Raw genomic sequence first — 19,967 nt, forward strand, 5'->3', positions numbered from 1 at the left:
GAATCAACTACTTGGATTAACATGGGTGGTAAAAATAAAATAGAGAATCCAAGTATGTGTGTTGTGTCCATGAGTTTAATTTCAGTGCATTACTTGATAATTATTAGTCAAGATCAGGTTCAAATAAGATAGGGAATGATATCAAATCATATCCTGCTTTGACTAAGTTTCAAATGCAGATAAAAGTATTTGAGGTGTGGTTCAGTTCTACTTTTCAAACTCAATCAACAAGAATCCGACAGCTAATAATGAGGGCATTGAATTTATCCTAGTGAATCAGCGAGTTTACAAGGCTATAGTCATCATAATCCCCAATATATGTGCAAACAATCCTATGTGAAGCAATCTAGACTCAATCCTATAATATAAATGCAACTACATGAACATTCTTTTTTTAATATTGTTTTTCAAAATTTTCATTTTTTTTCTTTTTTTTCTATGCAAATAGATGCATACTCAAATGAATAAAACTATTATGCAAAAATTTGAAATAAGAAAATATAACACAATGTTAAATACATTCTCAGACCCTCCCCCAAACTTAAATTACACAGTTCCTTGTGTAAATAAAAGTCTGAAAAAGAATCCAACAATCACAAAATGAAACAACTTACAATGCAATTGTATAAACAATGGTTGAATGAAAGTGGTACCTCATTGTTTATTGAAGAAAGAGGTTGTAACAGCTCCCATGCTTTCCAGGGTGTATCCAGGATTGTCACCAGCTTCAGTGGGTGATGAGGTTAGCTCATTAGTAACCTCGGTTTTGAGCATGGACGACTTGCTAGGACCAGCATCCGAGTGGTAGTCTGGGTACGGCATCGATAAACCATCGGGTAAGGAATCGGGTACAGGAATGGATAAGCCTAGGGGTAGGGACCCAAATGGGAACCCGAGTAGGTGCTCAGATGGGGCATCAGATAGGGCATCAGATAGGGCATCGATTGTTCTTGTTCGACAAAAACATGAAAGAAAACCTATCAAAAGCACTCAAATCCTTATATATATACACAAGGATAGCATTGGTACTTTCTCCCAAGTGAGCTTGTTTAAAGTCATCAAGCTTGACTTAGTGGTTGGTCAAACCTAGGTGGGGTAAGCAGGGGAAATGGACGATCCTTCTTTAGTGCCTTCGTCGGCCATGTACTTCTTCACCCTTTGACCATTTACAGTAAATTCAGACCTGTCCATACCAAACAAGGTTACTGCCCATCTTGATTTGAGTTTCCCGGGAAAAAGTCTGAGCTTAGAGTTTAAAAGGAGAACTTTATCGTTGGCATTAAGATCTTTCTGCAGGATTTTCTTATCGTGAAAACCTTTGGTTCTCTCCTTGTATATCTTGGAATTTTCATACGCCTCTTATCGTATTTCACAAGTTCGTGGAGAACCATTGCTCTCTTTTCTTGGGCGGTTTTGATATCCAAGTTTAGAAGCTTAGTAGTCCAGATGGCCTTATACTCAACTTCTACCGAGAGATGACAATTCTTTCCATAGAGGAGCTAGAATGGGGTTCGCCCAATGGGGTTTTTGTAAACAGTCTTATATGTCCAAAGCGCATCATCTAGTTTAAATGCCCGATCCTTCCTTGTGATCCCCATGATCCTAGCTAAGACTTCCTTGATTAGTCTATTACTTACTTACACTTGCCCGCTGGTTTGGGGTGGTAAGCAGTAGCTACCTTTTGTTTGACGGGAAAACGAGCTATTTCCCCCCAAGAACTATCGTATCTCGCTGGATCCTGGACTTTGGACCCGAGCTATATATCCCTGTCCACTATGACCGACTCCTATTTCCCCCCAAATCGAAAGTTATACACATATATCATCCCGAATTAAAATTGTGTTGGCTTAGCTTGTGAACCCCAGACCAAACCATATAAACCTGAAATTAAACCAGTAAAGACTCGATTCCTTACTCAGTTATGACCCATGAACCCACAAATCCCCAATTTTAAAAAATCACAAACCCTACAATCGATTTGGCATTGTTCTTCTTCTTTCTTTTTTTTTTTGGGTTCCCATTACCGAATTCGAGCTTCAGAATGAGCAATTTATCAACAAAGTCGACCGGATCATCCAGTTCTCTTGCGATAGATCATCCAGTTCTCTTGCGAGAGAAAGTGTGTTCAGTGTGCCAAAGAGGTGTTGGTGCGGGGAAGTTGTTGTAGCTTTGATCTCGAAATCTGATCCGAATCTTTACCAGAGATACTACCGTTGTAGTTTGGCTGCAACAAATAAGGTAAAATTTACACCTTTACCCTCTTGTTTCATGATTTTGGTTGGTTCTAATAATTTGGATATTGGCAGCTTCGAAACGATGAACATGTGTTCAAGTGGGTCGATGAAGCTTAGCTGAATGAGGTAGATGCATTGGCTACGAAGAATGCTGGAATTGAGCAACAACTGAAAGATCTTAGGACATAGAGGTTGGAGTGTGATATTATGGTTTATGAGAAGATGGAGAAGGAGGTCTTGGAGAAGGTTGAAGATGGTTTAGTTGAAGCCAAAGCATGGAATAAGAAGATGATGAGTGTTGTATTGATAGTCTTTATGGTCATGATTGAACTAAGCAAAGTATTTGGTTGAAGATGGTGTATGGTCATGTTTGTGATTTAAGACAATGTGTACTTGAAACCTTTTGTGTCAAACATGAAGCTCCATTTGTTGTGTTATAAACGATCATCAAAAGAGATAGGGATTATAGTAAAGAGATGAAATTTAATGTCACAAACGATCATCATTTGAAACAAAATAGATCATACAAAAGAGATAGGAAAGGCAAGAGTTTATTTGGTCGAAAATACAACATAGGCAACCACAAAATTCACCTTTTGAGACAAAAGACACTAAGCGATCTAGGGGAAGAAAAGAGTTTATGTGGTCAAAAATAAAATCTAGCCAACCACAAAATTAGCACCCTAGTTATAAGTAGCGACTTGATAAAGCTTGAGTGAGTGAACCTTGACTTGGTTCAGGTTGAGTAGGCTGTCGAGAAGGCTGCAAAAAAACATGGCATGAGAGTTAGTAACCAAAAGAAAAGTTAGAAACTGAAACCATCAAAGCAATACATCATACCTGAGCAAATTCAGACTTATGGAACCTAGTTATGTTTAGCTTCCCCACAAATGCCACAATGTATTATTCCTTTCTTCTGTTTTGGTTGCTTCTTAGTAGGTGACTCATTGACACCATTCTTCCTTTTCTTGTCAGCCTTGGTCTGTTTTTCCTTAGGTGGTTCTGCATACACTTTATTCCCATTTGTACAAGGCCAAAACTTTGCACTCCTCTGTGGAGTTAGGCGTTCTTCATAGTTTCTCCTCCATATAGCTATTCGGAACCACTGGCAGACGTAGTTTTCAACCGTTAGCTTCTTGTCAATGATGAGACCATATGCATGCTCACATGGGATGCCACATATTTGCCACTTCTGACACGTACAAGTCATCTTCTTTAGACAGACACGGTGAGAGTCTCCACTAATTTTGACTTCTAAGGTGCCATTTGTGGTTGTTGATACCTTAGTCGTAGATGCTGTTTTATGCTCAGCCGCGAGAAACTTAACAACATATGGAGTATAGATCCCTGCAAACATTTGTGAAAAACATGAGAATCTATAAACACAACAAATAATACATAAGGAGAAGATGAAAATTACCTGTGTGAGAATTATATATTACAGACCTCTTTGCAATTCGCACCATGGCCAGTCGTCTTATTGTCTCTAACATGGCAACAAAAGGCTTCTCTCTTGCCTTGTTGATGGAGCTATTAAAAGACTATGTCGAGTTATTGTCGATATCTTTGCAGTAGTTACCAACCTTGTGGAATGCCCTACACCAACTCTTTGGATTTGTCCTCATTACATCACTGTCAACGCGAGAATCATAAGCAAATATCCTCTCCAAATGCCGCCTATACTCTGTCTCATTGTAAGACCATACCAAATTCCATAATAGTGGCTTCAGTTGGGCTTTATTTCCATGAGCCTTTTTAAGTTCTCGTATATGTGTTGAACACACATCCGATGCTCTATCTTTGGTAACTTCAGAGAAACAACCTTGATTAATCCCTGAGACATAACAACAAGACACAAATTAAATCAGTGAAGCCAAAATAAAACAATAAGTGAAGTTATATCAACCATATAAACTTGCCTTTTGCCTATCGAACATCATGATGAATCCATCACCATCGTTTAACCAAAGGTCTTCCTTCAAAAACTTTGCAAACCATACCCAATTGTCAGTGTTCTCAACTTTTACAATTCCCCATGCTATTAGATATATACCATTGTTTGCATCCCTTCCTAAAGCTGCCAATAGCTGACCCTTAATCTTATTCTTCAAAAAGCAACAATCAATTCTTATGATCAGCCTACAAGTCGCCATCCATGTTCTTCTAATGTTGTCAAAACAAACATAGAACCTGTTGAACATGTCTTTACCATCATCATTCGTAAGACATTTGACCTCAACATGTGAATTCGGGTTTGCTTCCATAATCTCAGCTGCATAATCTCTTAATCTATGGAACTGCTCATCATACTCCATCTCAATCCACTTTAGTATCGTCTTCCTAGCAGCTTGACATTGAGCCCTAGTGATACTGATCTTCCAATATGCCTTTACGATTTCTTCAATCTTCCTTGGCATGAAGAACTCAGAAACATCCCTAATCTTATCAACAAACAACCTAGCTATATACGACAATGTTAACATCTCACACTCTCCATTTGGAATACAGCTATGCTTATCAATGATATTATTGATCCTCCACATCTTATCATTTGACAGAATCGACGCATAAACCTTCCACTCACATTTAGATCCATCCTCATCATTAACACCAACACATTTATACCATATTTTCGCTTTATCATACCTGTACTGCTTCAGATTTCTCACAGTTTTGAGAACATAATCGAGAACCGCCTCCTTGAAAGCAACTCCATTGAAAAACACTTGCTTATAGAACAACTCCCCATTACCACGCCTCATATTCATACAAGCTCTTACTTGACCATCGTCATCGTCGTCTTCACTCTCTGGGTACACATTGTGGTGGATTGGAGGTTCGTCGACAAAGTCCATAACCAACTGTAAGATGTGAAATTGGTCTCTATCTTCACCTTCTTCATCGTAATCAGGCATCGGGTCGCCGGGATCTCTCTTGATTAATGCCTTCAAATCTCTCAACTTGAAGGAACTCGAACTCAGACTCGCTCTTTTTAGGGTTCTTTGTATTTTGGGGATTTTCAATTTAAGGTTCTTTCGAGGATTTTGGGTTTCAAACAATGTTTAGTCGGGTCAAAACGAGGTTAAATCGAAAAAAAATCAGGTCAAATTCTGGTTAAATCGATAAATTTGGGTTAAATCAGGTTAGTATGGTCTAATTTGGTTTAGGCTTTTCGTTAGTCGGTTAAGCAAATAGTAAACCATGACAAACCCAGGAATGGGTGTAATTACATATCGAACTTTTAATTCGGGGTGATATAAGTGTAGAACTTTTAGCTCTTGTCCAAAGTCTGGGATCCATCCAGCGAGATATGATAGTTCTTGGGGGGAAAATAGCTCGTTTTCCCTGTGCTTGACCCCATACTTATGTAACAGGCCATCGAAAATCTTGTTAATGAAATGTGTTCCCCCATCACTGATCACTACTTTAGGGATCCCATATCTAGGGAAAAGGATGTTTTTGAACATCTTTACTACGACCTTGTGATCATTTGTAGGACTTGCGATGGATTCAATCCACTTGGAGACATAATGAACCACCACTAGGATGTACGTGTTACCGTTCAACGGTGGGTTCAATTGCCCCATGAAGTTAATTCCCTAAACATCAAAAACCTCAACCTCGAGAATGGGTTGTTGAGGGATTGATGTCTCTCTACTTTACACCTTCTTAGACATTTTTTTAGGCATTTTTTGCATTGTTTGGAGTCTATCTTTAGCAGTTTTAGGTCCTTAACCTTAGATAGTTGCATTTAGGTTTTTTAGGATGTTGCATTGCTGCATTATTGCATTTTAGATGAAAACGAATGATTTGGAGCAAAAAAAGAGCAAGAATGAGAAGTCACCCGAGAATATACCCGAAGGTGTGATCGTGCAGAAGAACAATCCGAAGTCTCAACCCAAACTAGTGGATCTAAGCACAAGAACAACCAACCGAAGTCTAACCCGAGGAGGTGCTCGACCCTAGCCTCGTGTAGATGCCTCGGATGACAGTTGGTGCGGCTAGGTCAAGTGGTTTCTATATATAAACCCTCTCTTATTTTCGAGACCCACAACCCTGGACAGTGAGCGAGAGCCACCGAAAGACCTTGTTGAGCCGAGTTTTACATTTCTAAAAGCTTTGTTAGGATTTCTTATTTTCTGCTTTGCAATATTTTACTTAGATTTTTTATTACATTCTAGTTCTTTTCAATACATAGTTTACTTTCATTTTTCATCATATTTGTTATGCAATTCCTGTTCGTTTCTTTTAATATGTCGATTGCAGTGAGATCTGAGTAGTGAACTAAAGTTTCAAGGGATGTGTCAGGCTAGAAAGTGTTCTTAATCGATTAGGATGTTTTAGATTGTTTGATTTATGAAATTTCCCATTTAGATTAGTGGTCTTAATGCTAGTTTCAAACCAAGACGTTGGGATTAGATTTTAGGCATTTCCACACCGAGAACTCGATGAAACGCCTGAATTAGCTAATGCCAGAGATTTACTCACTTAGCCTAAGAGATTAGATGTGTAAGGAGTTTATTGACAATAATGGATTAGATATTAGTGTCTCCTTGGTCATGTTGTGATTAAGGTTGATTGTTCCTACCACGAGTTTGGATTAGCAAGGTTTAGAAATTCATTGTCTAGGGAATTAATAACTCTCTAATTTACATGTTTTAGGCAGCATTTTTCATCCATATTTTGCATTATAAATACCGTAACCTTAGAATTTATAGGTCCTTAACCTTAGGAATTTGCATTTAGGCCGCTTAGGGTGCTGCATTATTGCATTTGTGCATTTTAGATGATAACAGGTGCTTCGGAGCCCAAAAAGGGGAAGAATAAGGTAAGACCTGAACATTTACCCAATGAAGTGATCGTGCAAGAAGAACAGTCTGAACCTTATTCTGACCAAAGAGGATCCAAGCGCCGGAAGAACAACCCGGGCATCCACACGACTCGAACCTCGTCCATAGCTTCGAGCAGACCTTCGGGCAGAACTGAGCTGCTAGGTCAAAAGGGTTTCCATATATAAACCCCCTTCCTTTTTCTCGCCCTAGAGAGCGGCAGACACTCATGGACCCAGAGAGCAAGAGCTCCTAAGAGAGAGAGTGAGCGATTTAAAATTTTCAAGTTTTGTTAGGATTCAATTTTCACTTCTTTTAACTACTCTTTCATTTGCATATCTGTATTTTTATTACTTCGGTTTCCCTTTTTATTCAATGCGATTCTCATTCCTTTGTGTTTTCATATTGTTTGCCATGAGATCTGAGTAGTGAATCAAAGTTTCTAGAAATGAGATAGGTGAGTATGTGCTCTTGATCAATAAGGATGCCTTAGCTTGATTTTTTTTATGAAAATTCCTTTCTAGATTAGTAATCTTAATGCTAGTTTCAGAACGAGAGGTTGAGATTAGATCTAGGGTGTTTTGCCATCGAGAGATGTTAGTTGAAATGCTTAAACCAACTAATGCTAGAGATTTACTCACTTTGCCTAAGAGATTAGATGTGTAAGGAGTTCATTGACAATAATGAATCGGACCTTAATGTCTGCTTAGTCATGTTTTTCCATCGAGAGTTTGGTAAGGGAGTGATTAAGGTTGATTGTTTCTACCAAGATAGTGGATTTGCAAGGTTTAGAGATTCATTGTCTAGGGAATATTTTGCTTGAGGCATGTGAGACATCCCAAATTGATCAGGAGCACTTATGAGTCGATTACCCTATCCCTAGGAGCTTTCGTTTTTGATTGTTTAAGCTTTTATCCATAACTCGACTCATTACCCGAACTGGTACTCGATCACCATTCTCGTGTATACCCTCGAGCTGTTCGTCTTTGTGCTCTTGATTTTTCTGTTATCCGACTACCTACTCGATCCTGTACTCAAATGCTTGCATCGTGTGCTTAGATCGTGTGGCTCTTGTTTCATTTCTTTTTTATTTACTCTAGGTTGATAGTCAAAAGAAACACCCATACTATTGCTTGGCTTGACTTCCATTGTTCTGATCATATCTTATCTGCTAACATCACAACCATTTGGATTGATAACCCTTTGTACTACAACTGCATAAGGAATTGATACCCTGGGTGAAAATCTTGTTTTCAATTTGGCGTCGTTGCCATTTGGTTGAATTTTGTTTGTTACATTTAAGATTTTGGCACTTGCTAGATCAAGTTTTTTTTATCTCAGAAGATTCGGTACTGACTTGTTTACTTTCTTGTTTGGTTGTTTTGCCTTTCAAGAACAACCCGAGATCCCACCCGACCCGTCACTCTATCACCTGGATTGGGTCGACCTTCATGTACTCACTCGGATAACTGATTGTGCATGCAAACACGATCCAAGGGTAGCCAACACTTGAGTCTTTTCATCGATAACATCGACAGACCAAGGTTACTCCGACAGCAACCGCAACCAAGAACAATTGAGGAGGTCATGAATAATCAGAATGGTCCACAAGCTCCTCAAGAAAGGACCAACATAGGAGCTGGAGATGCTCCATCTACTCATACTCAAAGGCAAGGCACTGTGCCTCGTGCTGTTCAAAACAACAGTTTTGAGATCAAGAGTTGTCTCATCCAGATGATACTGAGTAACAAGTTTCATGGACTACCAATGGAGGACCCATTGGATCATTTAGATGAGTTTGATAGGCTCTGTAGCCTCACTAAAATCAATGGAGTTAACGAAGATGGATTCAAGCTCTGGCTTTTTCCATTTTCTTTGGGTGATAAAGCACACGTTTGGGAGAAATCCCTGCCCAAGAAGTCTATCACCACGTGGGAAGCATGCAAGAAGGCGTTCCTCGCCAAATTCTTCTCCAACTCCAGAACTGCAAGGTTGCGGAATGACATCTCCAGCTTTGTTCAGAAAAGAAACGAAACATTCAGTGAAGCCTGGGAACGTTTCAAGGGATACACCAACTGATGCCTGCATCATGGATTCAGCAATGCTACATTGCTTAGTACACTTTACCGCAACATCGTCCCTAAAATACGGATGTTGCTAGACACCGCCAGCAACGACAATTTTCTCAACAAGGATGTTGATGAAGGTTGGGACCTGGTGGAGAACTTAGCCCAATCTGATGGGCACTACAATGAGGAGTATGATCGCACCATACAATCATCCGGAGAGGAAGATTCAAAGTATAAGCGAGATATGAAAGCCCTCAATGAAAAATTGGACAAACTCCTCAACCAGCAACAACATGTCCATTTACTCTCAGAGGAAGACCAGTTTCATCAGCAAGATGGGGAGAATACTTAGGTCGAGGATGTGAACTACAACAACAATCAAGGGGGTTACAATAAAGGTTACAACAACTACAAACCAAACCCGAACGTAACCCTAATGTTGCTAATCCTCAGGATCAAATCTACCCATCCGCAGTCCAAGGGAACCAAGGACAGCCAAAGCCTTTTGTACAATACAATCAAGGCTATGCTCCTAAGCAGCAGTACTCCATCGGTTACCACCAACCAATGGAACCACCTGGATTTCCGCCTCAGCAGGGATCACACAACCAACCTCAAGAGGCCAAATTGAAACATGTCTTTTTCTGTGGGTTCTTAACTCATGAATGTATGAATGATGCTATCAGACAACAAACTCAAGCTAAGACCAAAGATATATGATCAGGTGGAATGCATGAGGTTTCAATTACTCTTATGCAGTTGCAGTATAAGAGATGTCAATCCATAATGAGTATGATGCAAGCAATCAGGATGTGAACACTTATCTAAGTCAAGCCAAATATGATGAATGTTTTTAACTAACAACCTAATGATAATGATAAAATGCAGAATGTAAAGCTACTAAGACAAGATACTAAATGCAAAGTAAACAGTGAAAACAAACCAGTAATGATTCTAAACAAGAACAAGTGCTACACTAATGCAGGACAAGTAATGAAACAGGATCAAACAGAAACGAAATGAATGCAACAAGAATGAAACAAGAAATGAAACAAATAAATGCAGAACTTAAAACAAGAACTGGAAAGTGAACTTGAGCAAGCGCTCGATCGTATGCTCGATCGAGTACCAGGTCGAGTGGGAGGCTACGAAGAATAGAACCAAACCTTGACAATCAAAAAGAGCAAGATGAAAGCAAATCAAACAGCAAGCGATTAACAGTATCAAAACAGAGAATAAACAGAGAAGGTCCTAGGGATGGGATCATGGGCTGGACTTGAGTTATAATTACCTAAACTGACCAACAAATCTCAATCAACAATGAGCTATCTCTAGACAATGATCTTCTATTACTTGTTAATCCATTCTCATGACAATAACAATCAAACTTAGATACTCCTAGAACTAGTTCTCACTAGCTAAGACATATAAAAGCAGGCATTAAGATTCAGATCATTAATGTCAAAAATCACCTTAAACATCCAATCTCTCAGGTTAAGCATGATAATCTCTAGCATTAGCTTTATCTAACAACTTAGACACTGGTATGATGCTAAGAAGCTTAAGATCTATTCTTACCCTCTCAGATATAAGAACAACATAGAGCATATCTAATCTAGAAGAGATATTTAAACAATCAATCTTGATCAGCCTAAGCAACTATAACTCTTATCCAGCATTATTCATCCCTAAGATCTAAACACACTACTCTGAATCACTAAACATGATGAACAAAATCATAAACCCAGAAATTAATGAAACTTGCATGATAAGAAAGATAAGACAAAGATCTACAATATTGAACAAAGAAGTAAACTCAGATTCTCAATACCCAGAAAGTTACAGAACCAACAAAGTATGAAAATCTTAGAGAAAAAGCTTAAAAGTGGCTGATGATGCAAAAACAAAAAGCTAATATTCCCAAAAGGGTAAAAACTAGGTTTATAAGATTTTTCTCTCTAAAGTGCTCTCCTTTGCGGCCATAGGATACAAGGGACTTATATAGGAGAGAGGGAAAGCCCTAAAACGGCTAAAAGACAAAATAGGAAGGCGGCTCGGTCAGCTCGACCAGGTGCTCGGTCGAGTGCATGGTCGAGTGGCCTCTTCTTTTGGTTCCTCCAAACAGTCGAGTCTCTCTCCACACACGGTCGAGTGTCTGGTCGAGCGTGGTGGTCGAGTAGACTTCCGGACCTTGATTCTTATGCTCTAGCTCCTTTGTCTTCCTCATTTGATAGCTCAAATCCTCCTCAGCATCCTTCCATGCTTCTTAGGATCCAGAATCACCTGCTTATGATGAAAACTATGCAAATGCAATGCAATTCTACTCTAATGCATAAACAGTCCTAAAGCTACTCAATAATGGCCAAACATGCTAGAAAATCATGCATAATGTGCAGATTAACTCCGGTAAAACAAGGTGAAATATATGAACATCACTGACCTACGCAGCTTGATTCAGCAAATCATCCAAGGCCAAGCATCGACAGCGATGGACAATGCGAAACGGTCTGCTGAGATGACCACCAAAATCGACTCTAGGTACAATGACCTCAATGCTAAGTACGACTCTCTAAATAGTAAGTTAAGATACCTAGAAGGCCAACCCATCACACAACCGCCTCCAAAGCATGGCCAGCTACCCTGTAAATCTGTTCAGAACTCAAAGGATTATGCTACTGCCCAATCGATCTTTGTTGAAGATGTAGATGATTACCTCATTGAGGACAGTGACGATCAAGACAGGGAGGATATGGATCACAGTGGGATCTATGAGCACCAATACCTATCCAAGTATCAACCCGATCCTACATTCAATCAGACCGATCGAGTTGGTGATCGAGCACCAGCTAATTGATGCATTACTCGAGGCTGAACGCGATGCATTACCCAATGATAGTGATCGGATGAGCCATCGGGCAGACGTCCAGATGACATATCAAACTCAACTTCCTGCATTTGAGGAAAGGGAATTGGAGGAAAGATTCAGAGCAGCTCTTGACATCCAATTAGTGGCGTTTGCAGAGGGTATGTCTAACCGGAAAGCCCCCCCCCCCCTAAGTTTTTGCCACCACACGCTCTTAGAGAGGAAATCATCAACGAGACGGCTCAGTGGGAGATGGAAGTAAAGGGAGTTGTTAAAGAAATTGGGAATGCAATCCTGAGGAGTGGTGTGTGTTTAGATCCTGAACTGAGGATCAATGAGAAACTGGAGAACCCCAGGTTTTTCACTCTGCCGTGTTCAATAGGCCTTCGGATCTTCACCAATTGCTTATGCGATTTGGGAGCTTCAGTTAGTATCATGCCACTTTCAGTTGCCAACAAGATGAGTTTCAGCAGTTTTAAACCAAGTAGCCTATATTTGGTCCTAGCTGATAGGACAATTAGGCATCTGCATGGTGTCCTGGAAAACTTGCCTCTTAGGATCGGAAGAGTGGAGATTCCCACCGATTTCGTGATCCTTGACATTGATAAGGAACCAGAAGATCCACTAATCCTCGGAAGACCATTCTTGGCGACAGTAGGTGCGGTGATAGATGTGAAAAAGGGACAAATCAACATTGAGTATGAAGAGCACATCAAAATGAAATTTGACATCAATAATGGAATAAAAAAGCCACCAATAGAAAGTCAGATTTTCTCCATCCAAATGATACCAAGGATAATCAAGCATTGCCAAGAAGTTCAAACTGCCTTTGCTGTGGAACCAGGACAAGAACCGGAGAATCCGTTGAATAAGTCTGCTACAATGGAGAGGATTCTAAAACCTCTCCCTCCCAAAAACAATGCTTGAAGAGCATGAAAAGTCAAGCTTAGTGACTTAAAACAAGCTCACTTGGGAGGAAGTCCCAAATGTATCATTTCATTTTAAGATACTTTTGCCATCTTCTTTTTTTTGGTTTAATTTGGATTTTACAATAGTTTTATGTTTCTTTAAGTTTTCTAAAAAAAAAAAGGAAAAGAAAAAGAAGAAAATAGAAATTTTGCGGAACCTGAGGCTGTACCCGAATACGTACCCAATGAGCTTGATCGTGTTCCCACTTGGGTGGCGAGTGAGGTCTGAATTCCCCAAAACCCTAACCCACTCTCGGTGAAACCCTAGCGGCTGCCTCTTCTATTTAAAGGGACCAAACCTCCTTTCCCCCAACATCACAAACCGATAAGTTCTCCCTCAACCCTAACAACTCTTTAGCTTCCATCTTTCTATTTTCTCTCCAAAAGTCGAGTGTTCTTAGATTTTCGGGAACTAACCCTAATGATCTCGAGTTTAGCTTTTTCTTCTTTTCAAGCATTCACCCATGACTCCCAAGATAAGAACCTACAAAAAGAAAGGAACCAATTCTACCTCCGTCGCTGCCAGAACCGGAGAAAGAAGCGACCTTGCTTGTGATCCCCAGGGACGAGATGACGTTTTTCATACCCAACCAACGAGTGAACGTTTCCAATCCCCAACCCGATGCTCAAGCCGATACGCCACCCGTGGAGATACTCGAGCACCCAATCGTGTGAACATCCATGTTCGCTCACCAATCTCGATGGCGAGTGCCGTCCACAAATCTCCACGACGTAGGGACCTGTCTATGTCGGAGAGAACAGTAACCGACCCAATAGAGGTCGACTCTAACGCCGAAGGAGGAAGATGGGAGGAAAGTCGAACCGTCCATTCAAAGAGCACAGCTGAGGTTACGAGGGGGAAGACACCGACTTCAGAAAAGGCCGAAAAGGTGGCTAAGAGAGCAGCAGAGGAAGAGGAGGAGAACACCGATGGTGAGAGCCCTGACAGCAAAGAGTAACAGCGAGAACGCACCTAGATGGCGTCGAGGAGGCTGAAGCAGAGAGAAGTAGAGACACCGACAAAGCTATTCAAGGTTCTGTGAAAGATGAGCTTTGTTGGAACCATCTATCCCCACCGCGAGACGATGAAACAGTTGGGGATCGCAAGAGATGTCGAGTTTCTTTTCGACATGTGCCACCTGGGCAAGCTTATGCGGATTAACCTAGAAGCTTATGAGGAGGAAACTGTTCACTTTCTTGCCAAGCTATAGTTACACTACTTTGAAGACCACCCGAAGCTGCTACCCGATGGGGGGATCGGGTTCATCACCTTCTCAATGCGCAACAAGGAATATCAGCTTACTTTTAAGGAGATGGAGGAATTGTATGGTTTCAAGGCTGGTCATGGGAAAACTATGAAAGTAGACAAGGAGGAAAAGCATCCTTACAAGTCAACAATCTCCAAATCTGCTCAAATTAGGAGCCTTGTCCTATGGTATTTCCGCAAGTCCTTAGCCTGCACTCTATTTGCTATGAAAGAAACAGGGAATGTGAATGACCATGAGCTTCAGCTTCTCGACATAGCCTTGTGTGGAATCGTGGATAATGCTAGGGGCGATAGACAACTAGTATGGGATATAGCGAACACTAGCATGGTCTTTGTCTTGCTCGATCAGTTCCTGTATTTGAAGTCTTGGGCCATGAAAACCGAGAGGCGAGAAGGATCTTGAGGAATCTCCATAGGAGGATTAGTTACGCCAATATTAGTGGCTTGCGATGTGCCTCTGAAGGGAGTGGTACACGAGCCGAGATGGTTGGATGTTGAATACCTCACATTGGTGAGATTCTTGGCTTATGAGAAGCCAAATTAAAGGTTGCTCTTCAAGTTCGTTCACCCAGCAGTTGGAGCTACTCAGATGATTTTGCCTAACGTCGCAACCACAAAAATTCGGCTAGGAGCCAACATAGACTTCATTCCTCCACTAGAGGCGCTGTATAATCCTGAGGGGGGATTTGAAGCTGAAGAGGGAGAGCCAAAAAGGCAAGGACAAGGAGAAGATTCAGAGGACTACGACTTTGAGGAATATGTTTGCTCCCAGAAACAGCCATTAGGAGTGAGAGAGGCACACAAGTGGATCGGGTGGTTGAAGAGGATGAACAAGTTCCTAGCAAGGAAAGTGAAGGATCTTACCGGCACAATCAAGGTAATGGGAGGTCAGATTATGGAGCTACAAGACAAGGCAAGTTGTGCCTCAGCTCCCACTCCAGCATACGTACCCACATGGATGGGGAGGAGCGGACCACTAGCAGGGATTCGGGGTTTAGTGCCTACAGAACCTCATAGGGTATCGTCATACGTGCCACGAGCAGAGGAGGAAGGCACCAGACCTGATAGGTCACAGAGAAGCCACTATGATGCCTATCTGACACCTCACCTGGCGGGCTACACGATGCCCTATCTGATGCTTCCATCGAGCACCCATTCGGGTGACCACTCGAGTACCTTCCCTCAGCCTTACCAGATGTCGTACCCAATGCCTTATCCGGTACATCCTACAAGCAACTACACGGGTGACAATTCTGGGCCTTTCCCACCATACCCATCGTACTACCTGATGCCCTACCTGGTAAGCTACGCGATGCCTTACCCGATCAACCCCTCGGATGCTGGTCCGAGCAGGTCGTCCGTTCATATTACCAAGCTCTCCGATGAGCTAACCCTGGCACCTGCTGAAGTCGGCGACAACCCTGGGTTCACTCTGGCGAGCATGGAGGCTGCCACAACTTCCTTCTTCACCAACCCATGAGGTACCACATTCATCCAAACATTTGTAAATAACATTGCATTTATTTTCTTTTATTTTGTGATTCTTGGTTCCTTTTCTCCAAATTTTATTTACACAGAGACTGTGTAATTTAAGTTTGGGGGAGGGTCCTAGAATGTATTTAACATTGTGTTTTATTTTCTCATTTTCTTATTTCAAATTTTTGCATATTAGTTTTATTCATTTGATTCTGCATCTATTTGCATAGAAAAACCCGGAAAAAAAGTGTTCATGTAGTTGCATTTACATTATAGGATTGAGTCTACATTGTTTCATATAGTATTGTTTGCATTTGCATTGGGGATTATGATGATTATAGCCTTGTAAACTTGTTGGTTAACTAGGATAAATTCAATGCCCTCGTTATTAGCTGTTTGATGCTTGTTGATTGAGTTTGAAAGGTAGAACTGAACCACACCTTGAATACTTATACCTGCATTTGAAACTTAGTCGAAGCATGCTGTGATTTGATGTCATTTTCTATCCTATTTGAACTTAATTTTGACTATTAATTGTCAAGGAGTGCATTGAAATCAAACTCATGAACACATTACACATACTTGGATTATATTTTTCGCTTTTTACCACCTTTGTTAATCCAAGTAGCTGACTCCCATTATTGGAACAGTTCACCCCACCATTAACCTTACCCTTCTTTCAAGCCACTGCCATTCTTTTAGTGATTAGGCTTTTTTCGGATTGAGCTTGGTAGAAAGTGTTAGGTTTGAGCAGACAAGAATATGATCCTAAGTAGTTCTAGTTTCGCATTATCCGAACTAGATAGGACTAGCAGAGAACTTGTTTCAGGGATTTGGGAGATTTTGGTATAAAAAGAAAAAAAATGAAAAGAAAAGGGTAAAAGGTCTTTGTGAATGAAGTGTAACCAAAGAAAAAAAATCTAATGAAGGATTTGGATATAAAAAAAGAGTTGGTTCTAAAATAAGAAAAAAAAAAAAAAAAGAACTATAGTTTGATAAAAATACAAATCCACTAGAAGATTTTTAAGAAAAACCATTCCTAAGACTAGAAAAAAAAAAAAAAAATTAGAAAATGTTTAAGTTAAAGAGGTTATTTTTGGCTAATATGTAAAACACCACTTTTTATTTTTAAAGAAAATTAAAAAAATATTCCATTAAATAGAGGAAATTTTGAGATGGTTAGAATTGTCTTAGGGAGTTTTGACATAAAAACTCGGTGGAAAGAAAGTAAAATGATTTTACCAAACGTAAAAACACTAAGAAAGAAAAAATGCCATCTTCCTCTTCCTCGATCTGTTGCTTTCACAAAGATTTTTTTCTTTATTATCTAGCAGTTCTGATTAGGGTTTCAATCTCTCTGCTCTGCTCTGCTCGTTATCACCAACACCACCGTCGTCTCTTTGTATCTCCCGGCGGTTCCTCTCTTTACTTCCCTCCGGTAAAGCTTTGCTTACTCTTTCACTATCTTCTCTTTCTCTATATCTCTCCGCCCCTTTTCATTTCACTTGTTTCCCGAAGTTTTTAGCAAGTTTCTAAGTTCATTTCCTAGTAATCGAAGCTCGTTTGTGTTCAATTAAGTTGTTAATTTGAAGTAATTAGGGTTTGGCTGAATCCTAATTGATGAATCAAGTTACTCGATTTGATTCATTTGAAGTCTCAAGCTAATTTTGTTGAGTTTTTACCTTTTTCTTTAGCTATTAGATGAGGAGAATTTGGATTGTTTATTTTTTTCTGGAGATTGTGTAAATCCAGATATGTGGTTTTACAGTTGTTGCTAATACCATTGACTGAAACTGATGTTACTGTGTTTCTGTTGGCTGAGTTTGGAATAATTTGTGAGCAAATTCTATAAGAGACTCTATAGGATATTGTGTGAGTTGGTTGGAATGGAGTGCTAAGTGTGTATTGTAGATGATGTTCATGGCTGTAATTCCTGAAACAGACACCATTTATATATAGGAAACTTTTCTTTTACAATTTTGATATTTATGTTGCTATTTTTGGTCATGTGAGTCTGGGTTTTGTTTTTTGAAAATTGGCTACTTTTTCTCTGCTGAATCATATACTTTGGAACTCAAATGTTGAAATTTTTTTGCTTTATAATCAGTTTATGCATGTATTGGTTACTAATACTAGCAATGCTTTGGTGGTGAATGAAATGGTATTTTGACACTGTTTGGTGATTGGGCTATATGCAGGGTTTAAAGATGGATCAGTCTTTTATTTTGATTTTCTATTAGCATGCTCAGTTATTGTTGAAGTTATATCGTGAAGACTTTATATATCTCAAATGGATGATGGTGGGCATCGTGAGAATGGTCGGCATAAAGCAGCTCAGGGCCAGGTATCATGACAATATTTTTTCCAGTCTCAAACATAAATCACTTTTTTTGCGGACTTTTCTCTGTTGCGTACATCTTATCAGTTTAACACTGTTTGTCATGCTGCTGAATACCTCAGCATTGAGATAGTTTTTGATGGAAATGTATTATTGTTCATGGTATGAAACAGTGGATGATGCAGCATCAGCCATCGATGAAACAAGTTATGTCAATAATAGCAGAACGAGATGCAGCGATTCAGGAGAGAAATCTGGCGATATCAGAGAAAAAAGCAGCAATAGCTGAAAGGGATATGGCGTTTCTTCAGCGAGACACGGCAATCGCTGAGCGCAACAATGCGATAATGGAGAGAGACAGTGCTCTTACAGCTCTCCAATACCGTGAGAACTCCATGGTTACCGCCGCTGCTGCCAATATGTCAGCATGTCCACCTGGATGTCAAATGTCACGTGGTGTAAAACACATGCACCATCCGCACATGCATCATCATCATCAACAACATCACATACCCCAGTTGACTGAAAATGCATATGAAACCAGAGAGATGGAGCCAAATGATGGTCTCCCGACATCACCACCTGCTGTTTCCGCCTTGGAATCTGCCAAACCAAAACGTGGTAAAAGAGTGAAAGACCCAAAGGCGACAACACAAACCGCTGCTAATAAGAGAGGCCCAAAAAATCAGAGGAAGGTTAAGAAAGAGAGCGAGGACGACTTAACCAAGATAATGTTTGTGAAGACGACACATGACTACACGGAAGAAGATTCAAGTAAGCATATCCTAATAGGATCGAAATCTGATTGGAAAAGTCAAGAAATGGTGGGGCTGAACCAAGTGGTTTATGACGAGACAACGATGCCACCACCGGTATGTTCATGTACAGGAGTTCTCAGACAATGCTACAAATGGGGAAATGGAGGTTGGCAATCATCGTGTTGCACAACCACACTATCAATGTATCCTTTGCCAGCACTGCCCAACAAAAGGCATGCTCGAGTTGGTGGACGGAAAATGAGCGGAAGCGCATTCAACAAGCTTCTAAGCCGGCTTGCTGCAGAAGGGCATCATGATCTTTCAAATCCGGTCGATCTGAAGGATCACTGGGCAAAGCACGGTACGAACCGCTACATCACAATTAAATGATATGTGCATTTAGGTGTGGGTTGTTCTTATGACATTATCTGATTTTAAGTCACGTGTACTAAATTCAAATAAACTCGACAGGAAAAGGAATTGTATGTGGAGCCGATGTTATGTTGTATTATATAATTTGAAAATCATTAGCAACATCACAAAACATAATTTGTTTATTTTTTATTCACATCTTCAAACAGAAACTAAACACACTTTTTCTTATGAACTGTATTCATTGAATCATGGATGATTGATGGACATGTGAGCTAGTTTATTTACCCAGCACTCGTGTGATCAAATTGAACCAAATGGATCTGATCAGTTCGATCAAAGTGGAATCTTGGATAAAGAAGTCCAAATGAAATTTGGAAGAAGTTATCGATTGCATATTGAAGGAAACAATCACTTGGCTCTGAAGTAATCTTCCTACCACTTTCTTGGGCATAAGTGCGGCTCTTGTTTTGGGATTTTTAATCACACTTAAAAACATAACAGAAAAAAGTAACTGCGAATATTCAATGATGCCTAATCTAATAGACCAATATATCCAAGTTTAGTTTTTTTTTTAGTTTTTTCTTTTCTACGATCTTCAATGAGTTGAATGCATAAGCTATGCTGAATGGAATCGTAAGCGGGTGCGTGGAAGTGGGTACGTTTGGAAACACGGAAGTGGATTTTTTGAAAAAATATTAGAATCAGGTAAGTTTTGGAAATGTCTAATATATAATATATATATATATATATATATTAGGAGAGTTTCCCGCATTCTTGGACAAAAACTTTA

At 40.0% G+C, this 19,967-nt stretch overlaps 1 protein-coding gene across 1 annotated transcript; it reads left to right on the plus strand.

The window, feature by feature from the left end:
* On the plus strand, window positions 16,997–19,351 carry LOC104725246 (protein BASIC PENTACYSTEINE6). Its single transcript, XM_010443871.2, has 3 exons — window positions 16,997–17,144; window positions 17,905–18,050; window positions 18,218–19,351. The coding sequence occupies exons 2-3, from the start codon at window positions 17,997–17,999 to the stop codon at window positions 19,190–19,192; spliced, it is 1,029 nt and encodes a 342-aa protein (XP_010442173.1). The 5' UTR covers window positions 16,997–17,144; window positions 17,905–17,996; the 3' UTR covers window positions 19,193–19,351.

This window comes from Camelina sativa, chromosome 11 (genome assembly GCF_000633955.1).
Source record: "Camelina sativa cultivar DH55 chromosome 11, Cs, whole genome shotgun sequence".
Classification (NCBI taxonomy): Eukaryota; Viridiplantae; Streptophyta; class Magnoliopsida; order Brassicales; family Brassicaceae; genus Camelina; species Camelina sativa.

Bases quoted from the DNA above. Each gene is read 5' to 3' on its own strand.
- LOC104725246 (XM_010443871.2), top strand. From the start codon at position 17,997: ATGGATGATGGTGGGCATCGTGAGAATGGTCGGCATAAAGCAGCTCAG. The intron at 18,051-18,217 runs GTATCATGACAA...GGTATGAAACAG, and splicing joins ATAAAGCAGCTCAGGGCCAG to TGGATGATGCAGCATCAGCC.